Source organism: Penaeus vannamei, chromosome 28 (genome assembly GCF_042767895.1).
Source record: "Penaeus vannamei isolate JL-2024 chromosome 28, ASM4276789v1, whole genome shotgun sequence".
Lineage (NCBI taxonomy): Eukaryota > Metazoa > Arthropoda > Malacostraca > Decapoda > Penaeidae > Penaeus > Penaeus vannamei.
Window position 1 is genome coordinate 6,667,065 of NC_091576.1, and position 10,000 is coordinate 6,677,064.

General features: G+C 45.0%; 1 protein-coding gene across 1 annotated transcript in view; it reads left to right on the top strand.

The window, feature by feature from the left end:
• Positions 1–10,000, top strand: part of para (sodium voltage-gated channel paralytic) — a 162,588-nt gene that overhangs the window by 100,734 nt on the left and 51,854 nt on the right. Inside the window, exons 15-17 of the mRNA XM_070141301.1 lie at positions 7,442–7,804; positions 9,172–9,315; positions 9,862–9,906. Of these exons, the coding sequence (XP_069997402.1) occupies positions 7,442–7,804; positions 9,172–9,315; positions 9,862–9,906 (552 nt within the window). The remainder of the gene's footprint in view (positions 1–7,441; positions 7,805–9,171; positions 9,316–9,861; positions 9,907–10,000) is intronic.

Sequence of the window (10,000 nt, forward strand, 5' to 3'; positions counted from 1 at the left end):
TAAACTCAGCTATCATTTAGCTATCTCTTTTACTTAATTAATTTGAGTGTTCTATATCCATCACAGCGCACAGATATCCTTCTTGAGCTCAGGATGTGTTATATCACAGCACAATTGCCTTCGCTGTTTCACAGATGACTTCAATCTAACAAATTTTCAGGACTATAGTACCAGAACGTAGCACAGAGCTCCCACGGCTCTTTGTCTAACCCCCTGTCGACTAGTGTTCAAAACCTCGATGTAGCGTTCTGCCCTCTGATAATCATATTCACAAGATGTTCTTCTCAGGCTTTTATGTGCCCCCCCTACAAAATATAGCGCCCCTCCCCCCTAAGATGCTCCGACTGGTAGGTACGACCCCTTCTCTTTAAGGGGGTTCCAGCCCCCATTGCTGAAGCAAGCGACACCAAGCTGGGAGCTGACTTAAAACTCCCTTTCCCCCACCCACAGATTCCCTGTTTTATTGAGCTTGTATTTCAGCTATATTTTTTGCCATTATCTTGTGTGTTATTGACTACTGTATTGTTGTATTTCCCGTATGCATTGCTCTTTGAACTCCCTCCCAATTCCCGTATGCCCCCTTAAAAAAAAAATTCATATACTAGGTGGCATAAACACGATCCCTTTTGATAAATCATTGAATGTGAATGAACTCTATTGTGAAGCTTGAAGGAACGGCTTGTGTATATCTCGGTTCAACAAGTTACTGGGATAATTGAATGTGATCTAGAGATTTATAACCGGTTCAGATTCCCTGTAAGTGCATATTGATTCCCCTCCCGATAGATTTCTTAAAATGAGGCTGAATTCCATAGCGGCGTTCAAAGTAGAGAGAAATGAGGTGTCCTGTTTATTTAGATTTAGATTTACTTATCCATGTTTTGGCCGCCGTTCTTCAGGCTGGAACGTACGCAGGTCTCGGTTCAATTACGAATATTTGTCATTTAAAGGTTTGATGTGATTCATACACACAATCATATATATATATATATATATATATATATATATATATATATATATATATATATATATATATATATATGTGTGTGTGTGTGTGTGTGTCTGTGTGTGTGTGTGTGTGTGTGTGTGTGTGTGTGTGTATATATATGTGTGTGTGTGTGTGTGTGTGTGTGTGTGTGTGTGTGTATGTGTGTATGTGTAAATATATACATATATATATATATATATATATATATGTATATAAATTTATATATGTATAATATATATATATATATATATATATATATATGTGTGTGTGTGTGTGTGTGTGTGTGTGTGTGTGTGTATGTATGTATGTATGTGTGTATATATATATATATATATATATATATATATATATATATATATATATATATATATATATATATATATATATATATATATATATATATATATATATATATATATATATGTGTGTGTGTGTGTGTGTGTGTGTGTGTGTGTGTGTGTGTGTGTGTGTGTGTGTGTGTGTATGTATGTATGTATATATATGTATATATGTATACATGTGTGTATATATATATATATATATATATATATATATATATATATATGTATGTATGTATAAATTTACACATATATATGTATGTAAGTATGTATGTATGTGTGTATTCATATTTCCATTACATGCAGGTGGATATTCCCCAAATAACGAAGGTCTTCCCGCGGCCATAATGCAAACAAACTTTGTACGGCAACGCCCGACCTGCGTGGGTTCCAGCCTGCTCAAATAGAAGGCCATTAACTCTCCCCAATAACCCTTAACTATTCTTAGATAACACGACATATTGAGTTTATGCCGAGTCAACCTAGGAGAGTTCTAGACAGATTGCCGAAGACTGGTGTCTAAGTGTGAGCAGTCTTTCCTGTACTCCCCCCCCACTTCCTGAACTGGGGTCTTGATGCATCTTAGAACTCTAGCTCCCCCCAAAAGAACCCTGTGTGTAGAGTTATAAGGGAATAATAGATCCTAGAGACTAACAAACTGTGGACCAGCACCCTACCAGAGCCCTCCACTCCCCCCCTCCCCATATCCCCCCTTCCCCCCCCCTTCCCGTTGTAAAGTGTTCACCAAGACTTGAAGCTTTGACCTCGTTCCCCTGTGTAGTTGTACCCCGTAGTTGCATACCCAAAAGGTGTAGTTTGTGTGTAGTTCTCTCTGTTCCGTGTCTTTGCTGTGTGATTCTTAAGGGTTAAAGTTGTAGTTTCGGTCAAAGTATGGACTGTATGATGTTAGTTTTAGTTGTTATCGTTGTTGTTTTTCTCTGTTTGCTGTTCGTTGTTGTTACCGTGTTTGTTTCATTAGTCTGTCTGTCTCCCTTAAAGGAAAAAAAAATCCCTTAAACGTAGTGACTTGCACCCTCTTCCTCTCATAAGTGTATGTAAACATTGTATATGTATGTATAGATGTGAATAGAGGATTTAGACATTCCCTTTGCATCACTGGGTTGTAGTTAGTAATCTTCCACCTATTAAAATCAGGAACGAACACTGGGATTGTCTTAGAAGGAAATAGAGAATTATAGCCCTGGGTTCTGTCAGGGAGGGAGGAACTAGCTTGGATTTCCTCATTGAAGACGGAGAGTCAGTCCCTCTCGCTCAGAGAAGGAAGTTGGGCGTTAAAGTAGAGTTAAAAAACCCTACGCAAGGGCATAGGATGGGCATGGAGTAGACAGGGCGAGGGAACTGCATCCGGAGGGAGTGGATAGGCATGGGAGGCATGGGACGTCAGGAACAAAGGAGGGAAAAGGAGTTAGACGTGGATGGGACAAGCGGGGGAAGGGGAGTCAGCGGGAAGGCTTAGTCATAAAGGGCGGAGACAGACAGGAGGATTACGTCACAAAGGGCGCAGACAGATAGGAAGATGACGTCATGAGTGGCGTGGACAGATAGAAGGGTTACGTTACAAGTGGTTCAGACAAGTAGAAGGAACGCGTCAGAAGACAGGCAGTCGTGACGTAGACAGGCAGGTGAATGACGTCACGCAAGTAGACAATAGTGACGTAGACAGCCGGCGTGATTACGTCACGGACGGCTTGGACAGGCAGCTGTTCGTCAGGCGATCCGGAGGCCCCACCGTCTCTCCGAAAGCGAGACTCGGGCCGCCCGCAGACGCGAAATACCGCCGCCATTCATCCCTGCTCATGGATTTTTCCTTCTCCTTAAGAAATTCGCGATAATAAGATCTCGCGGAGGGGAAGTAGAAGCTGCAGAGAACTAGATGACGACTCGTGAGGGGCGAGGAGGTGCAGCTACTCCCAGGGGCAGAGCCGGTAGCCGGGGAAAATTAGGCGGAGTGATAGGTAGGGGGTTGAGGGAGGGGGGGCGGGGGGAGGGCGTGAAGGGCTTAATTAGGAAATAGGTCGCAGAAGGAGGGCTTTCTGTGGGTAGGATTGCAGGACACGGAGCCCTGGCAAGAAGGGTCGAGGCACAGCGGGGCCACCACCGCCATGGCTCGGCTTCAAGAATCAATACCCAAACCAGAAGCTGGCTGAGGTCCTGCCCCCCCCCCCCCCCTCCACTCTCTCCCTCCACTCCCTCCCCCCCCCTCCCCTCTCTCCCTTCTCCGAGCCCCACTCTCGCCCCTCCCTTTCTCGTTTCTGTCTTACTGTTTGCCGTCGCTGTTGCCTTCTTCTTCACCCCCCCCAGCCCCCCCCTTCGAAATGCCCCGAGGCCTTTCTCGCACTCGCTTCTGCACTGTCTCTCACCATCTGCTTCATTTTCCTTGTTTTATCCACTTCCTTCCTATATCTCTATCGCCCACTATGCTCTTTCCTCCATTCTCGCCATTCTTTCCTTATCTCTGTTTATTCACCTATTAGCATCCAACCCCCTTCCCCCCCCCCTCCCTCCCCCCCCCTCCCCCACCACCAAAACCCCCCCAAAGTTGTTGTTTTTTTCTCTCTCCTCATTTTCCTAGCTCTTATCTCCAGTGAGAATATAAACAAAGAGGGGGAAAACGTCTTTATTATTCCCCTCATCCCTTCGAACTCCCCTCTCCCTCGTGTTCCTTGCATGGAGGTTCTTTATCGCTGTCTGTAGGAGAGGTAGTTCCTTTGTCGTCGTTGGCCTCACGTAATCGCTCTTCTACTTCTTCTGTTTGCGCTTTATCCATTGTCCTTATTCCTCTTTCTTTCCCTTCCTTTTAGTCCTTTCCCCTATTATCTTTTCCTATATGTATCCTTCCCTCCTTCTTTCCTTCCTTCTTCTTCGTCTCCGAAGCATCCTCCTCCCAATCCTCCTCCTTACTCTTCCTCCTGAACCTTCTCCTCCTCCTCCTGCTCCTCTGATTCTCCTCTTCCTCGTGCTCCTCCTTCTTCTTCTCCTTCTCCTTATCCTCCTGCTTCTCCTACTTCTTCACCTTCTCCTCTCCCTCTTCCCTCCCTCCTCCTTCTCCTCCTCCCTCTCTTCCTCCTCCTCCTCCTCCTCTTCCTCCTCGTCCTCCTTCTCATCCTCCCTCTCCTCCATTCTATCTTCCTCCTACTACTACTTCTCATTATCCTCTTCCTCCTTATCATCCTCATCCTCAACTTCCTCCTCTCCTCCTTCTTAATCCATTTTTTTCCTTGCGCTTTGAACTTTTCCTCGTCCTCCGTTTTTCCCTTTCCTTTCTCCACCTTCTCCTCCACTTTCTCCTCCTCCTTCCTCCTTGTCTTGTACCCCACCTTCTCCACCAGCTTCTCTTCGCCTTTCTTCTCCACCACTTTCCCCTCTTTCGTCTCCTATCCCTGTCCCTCTTCCCCGTCCTCTTCCTTCTTTTGCCCCTAGTCTCTCTGTCTCTCTCCCTCCTCTCTTCCTCCTCCTCTTCCCAGACCCTTCTTCTTCTTCTTCTTTCTTCTCCCTCCTTCCTCCTCCTCCTTCTCTTCCTCTTTCTCCTCCTCTTCCTCTTCCCCTTCCTCTTCCTCCTCCTACTCCTACTCTCCCTCCTCCTCCTACTACTACAACAGCAACTCCACCGCAAGTTACAGTTCCACCTCCATCTTCTACAAATCCACCTCCACCATCACCTCCTTCTACAATAGTTCCACTTCCACCTCCACTTGCAATTTCACCTCCACCTATTCCTATAAACCTCCACCTCCACTAAACACACTTCCACCTCTATCTTCCTTTCCTCTCCCTCTTCTCCCATCTCCCTCCTTTCTTCCACATCTACCCATCTTCTTCAAATTTCACCTCCACCTCTTTCCATAACCCACCACTTCCACCTCTCCTCTTCCTCTCCTCTTCCTCTCCTCCTTCCTCCCTCCCTTCCTTCACATCTCCCTTCTCCTTCTCCTTTACCCCCCACCCCACCCCACCCCCATCCTCCCACCCCCTCTCTCTAGCTTAGGCCTATACGCGTAAACCCAATAGGGACTGGTTTATATATGTGGGCCCTGAATGACCCTTTCTTCCCACGTGTAGCTTGTGTCTTTTAAATTTAAAAAGAAACACCACTAATGTCTTGGTCGGTGTACTAAAGCTTTCTATTTTTTTGTTTTTTTTCTTAGGATGTGCATGTTGTCTTAACATGAACCCACGATGATATAACATATTTACAGATTCTGATAGCCACTGCAGACAGCAAAATTAGACTTCTTAAACATGATTTTTTTTTTCTCTCCGTGTGTGTGATATACAGACAACACCCACACTGTTTTCTTCTTTTTTTTTGTCTTCTTTTTCTTTTTTGGTTACTTTGATTTAAGGAATATGTGTGTGACTTTCTATATGCGTTTGTATGTGTGTCGTTTGTTACTCTGGATATTTAGCTGTACCTTGTGTATCTTACGGCAATACAGATATGTTGCATATATGTTGCAGAATCCTTGCATATACTCTACAACATACGGAAATTATATATCTCACACGACATATATGTTGCAATAGATATGGCATTGCTGTCAAGTGTAAACTACCTGTGTTGTTGTTGTTATTTTTCCTGCATGCTTCTCTGCACACTAACTCTGTCGTGTTGCAGTATGATTTGCTAGTCCCTACGACAGTAGTGTGAGAGAGAAAGAGAGTGAGAGAGAGTGTGTGTGTGCGTGTGTGTGTGTGTGCGTGTGTGTGTGTGTGTGTGTGTGTGTTAACGGCTCTTACTTATCATAATCTTGTTTGAATGCCAGTCCTATCAGTGGGTCTGCTACATCGACTCAAGGTGTAGTCTCATGCTAATCTAGATTTGGTCCATGAGTAGAGGTAATGTATCTCATAATGAAGGATTGCTGTTACATAGGTTTTGCTTAAAATTATGAGGTTATAGACGTGGTTTCTGCTTCACATAACAAATCTCATTGTGAGAGCCAAAAGGTGTATGGGTCTGTGCGCGGATGTTTATGTGTGCTGTGTGTCTGTGTGTGTGCTTGCGTGTGTATGTACGTGCGTTTGGCCATACTCTCACGCAGGTACGTTAGGCCTTCCTGTCGGCGGACCTCGCTCGTGCAGGAATGCTCGGCCGTGCAGCACGTGTAGCCATGACCGTGCACGGGCCTGGCCTTCCTGCACGCCCGCGCTCCGCTGTGAGACAGACCCAAAACCCACATTTTAGTCTAGACCAAATAGCCTAGAGTTACTTAATAGCGAACAGAGAGTATTAGCATGCGAAACAAATTCTTAGATTCTTAGAGAGCAAGTGTTAGAATGTGTTATACAGTTAATTAGTAGTGTTTTAGACACTGTAGACTTTAGTATAGATTACTGTATGGTCCATTTTGGCGTGTCAGGTCTCCACAGGGGCAAAAACCCCTACTTTGTTTAAGAAATTCTAATAATCAAACTAGAAGATCAATCGACTGTTGGTCCACATTGGATGTAGAAAGATTCCATGTTTGTCTGTCTCTAGTGATTGCTGAACAGAACTGATATCTCCTCTTCTCAGTGTCTATGTGGATGTGTTCGTCAGCTTTCCTTTTCACTGCCTCTATGTAGACGTGTGTGCGGGCGTGTCAGCCGCTTCTCTCTCTGAGGCGGCGCGGCGTCAGCGCCCGAGGCGGAGTCCGCTGTCGGGTACCGGAGCCCCCTGGGGGCGCTGGTACTCGACGCCGGGGGCCGCCCGCCCGCCCGCCCGCCCGCCCGCAGAACTCATCCACATTGTTAATGTACCGCACCCGCCTACGCTCGAGCACTGGCTTCCATCACTGCTTCCAAAATTTTGACACCTAATGTAGCTAAGTTTAGATGGCCAAGACGCCTGAAGAGCGGGCGGTCCCTTCTGAATACCCCCTGCGGGTGCAGGAGGGCGACGCCCCTCCCGTGCGGATATTAGAGGAACTGGCCGCGTGTTGCCTCGTGACGCAGGCGAGCCACGTGGCCGGAGTGCTGACGTAGGAGCGGTAGAAGAGATCAGTGTTTGAGCCGCAGGTTGTCGTGTCCCCAGCAAGCAGTAGGATCTGTGGGGCTGATGTGGGCGGAGCCACGCCCACACTGGCCTCATGGTGGCGCTGTCTTCTTCTTGCAGGCGAGTCTTAGCCTCCCTGGCTCACCTTATAACATGCGAAAAGGGTCCCGGGATAGCCACCAATTCACCTGGCGGATCGCTAACGGCCGGCGCTTTGGCGACAAGAAGCCTCTGGTGCTGTCCACGTACCTGGACGCACAGGAGCACCTGCCATACGCCGACGACTCCGCCGCGGTCACACCCATGAGCGAGGAAAACGGTGCCATCATCGTGCCTGTGTATACAACCCTGGGCTCCCGCCACAACTCCTACACTTCCCACACGTCCCGTATATCCTACACCTCCCACGGGGATCTAATCAACGGCAAGCCGCCCACCAAAGAGTCTCAGCTCCTGAACAGGATGGCCTCCCACGTCCCAGAGGTCATTATTAATATATATATATTTTTAGTCCCAAGTGTGTGAGTAGATGGTCGTCCTCCCCCCCCCTCCCCCCTCGCCCCTCATGCTCATGCTCCGTCTCCCTTCCTCCCTTCTCCCTCATCTCCCGCCGACTCGTCCTCAGCCCATTCGAAGCCTCGATGGACCTCAAGTTTGGTGTGAGTGTCTCCATTTTCGCTCCCTTCGCCCCCCGCCCCCCCTCCCTTCCCCTCATCCCTACTGCTAAGTGTAGGTCGGCCCTTCGTCCCTCCTCCAGTAGGCCTATCACAACGTGGGTTCCCATATCCGCACAGCCGGGTTAACCATCATTCCTCTTATTTTATTTTTCTACGACGTATATATATATATATAAATTTTCTTCCTTTTTTCCTTCCTCCAGCACGCTTATCTCTCACCTCGTTTATTTTTTTCGATTCTCTTTTATTTTCTCTCTCTTCACCTCCGCACCATATAAACCTTGACTCAGGCGTCACCGCTTTGTCTCACGTTCCATCTTCTACAGAGCATGAGTGACAGTTTCTCCCATTAAGTATGGAATCACAAGACAAAAAAAAGTCACCCTGTGCGAGCCAATGGACCAAACAGCCACTTTCTATTCTCAGGCTAATACTAGACATGGTACAGACGCTTTAGGCCAGACACACACACGCGCGTGCATCTAGGAACACGAGAGAAGCAGCTAAGTATGTGCTAGAGGCAGCTGGATAAAGGAAACATTAGAGAGAACAGGTAAATATTTGACAGAAGCAACAGCCAGGGAATGGTAGGGAAACCCGTATACATAAACAATAATTACAAACAATAGACATATACAGTGAACAACAGTGAACAGAACACATTTCGAAAGAACGAAAAAAAAACACACACAGTGTTCTCAAAAACAAAAGTACAAATACAAACAAATCTACCGGACAGGTTTACCAATAAGTTTTACGAACCATAGACGAACAGGGTTTAGAAAACAACAGGAATAATACATCTGAGAGAGAGAGAAAGATATGTGATGACAAGGCACCTCAAAGCAGGGTAAGATAAATATGTATAAATACACACATGTACGTATATACATATAGCTATATATATGTGCATCCCTATGTATGTGTATATATATACATATAGATATGTGTACATGGGCAGCAACACCAGTCACCAGACACCTCAAGACAGGGATTGCAGGGATTCCACACCTCAGAGCAGGCTCCACATCAACACCAGAATTGACAGTGCCTAGATCTCTGAGACAGACAGTTCGGTTTTCAATTCAAGCGACTTTAGAGAGATAAATAAAAAAAAAAAAAATCTAGTGCCTCATTCCCGTTGTTAAAGCCTCCTTTTGTAACTTCCCGTAGCTGGACAATAAGCATATGCTGCAGATGCTACCGCTCAGACTGGAGGGCGAAGCATTGACAAAGAAGGATGACGAAGTTATTGATAACATCATTCGGGAAATATTTGGCCCTGATATCAACCTAGAATATATCGACAAAGATGCAGTAAGTAGGAGTACCGGATTATTTATTTTACAATTAGTTATCATTATTATATTATATTTTTATTCTTTTTTTTTTCTTACAAAACAAAAAAGGGAAATTCTTATGTGTTTTGATACATTTTTTTTTTTTCTTAAAGAGAAGTATGTTCTAAAAGTAAACATTAAAACAGCTGATCCTTCTGGAAATGAGAAGTCTGTGTCCCTCTTAATTTAATTGTCCTTCTTAAGCTTTTAAAAAAAGATGTTCTGTTTATTTCTAGCACTCATTTAATAAACGGTATTTTCCCATGATATAAAACTTAGATTAAAAAAAAAAACAGAGGGCACTTAATTAAAACCCCAAAATACGATTTAAACAGATAAGTTCATATATATAAAAAAACTAGATTATATCTCCATATATACTTATATAGCTTTTAGAAGAGGAAGAAGAAGAAGCACAAAAAAATATAAAAAGTAAATCAATCTATATATATATAACATTTCTAGATCAAATCGACACGGGACTTTATTAGACTAAGTCACCAAATTTTTCTCCCTCTGCTAGTCGGTTCAAGGCACACCTCTAGGAAGGTCCAAAGAGAATGTGGTTGTAAGTGTTTTTTTTCCCCTCTGCGTGTTCAAAGGCCCTGTCACTGTCATTTGTATGTGATTTTGGCTCAGCAGAATGTTGGAGCACCTTTCCT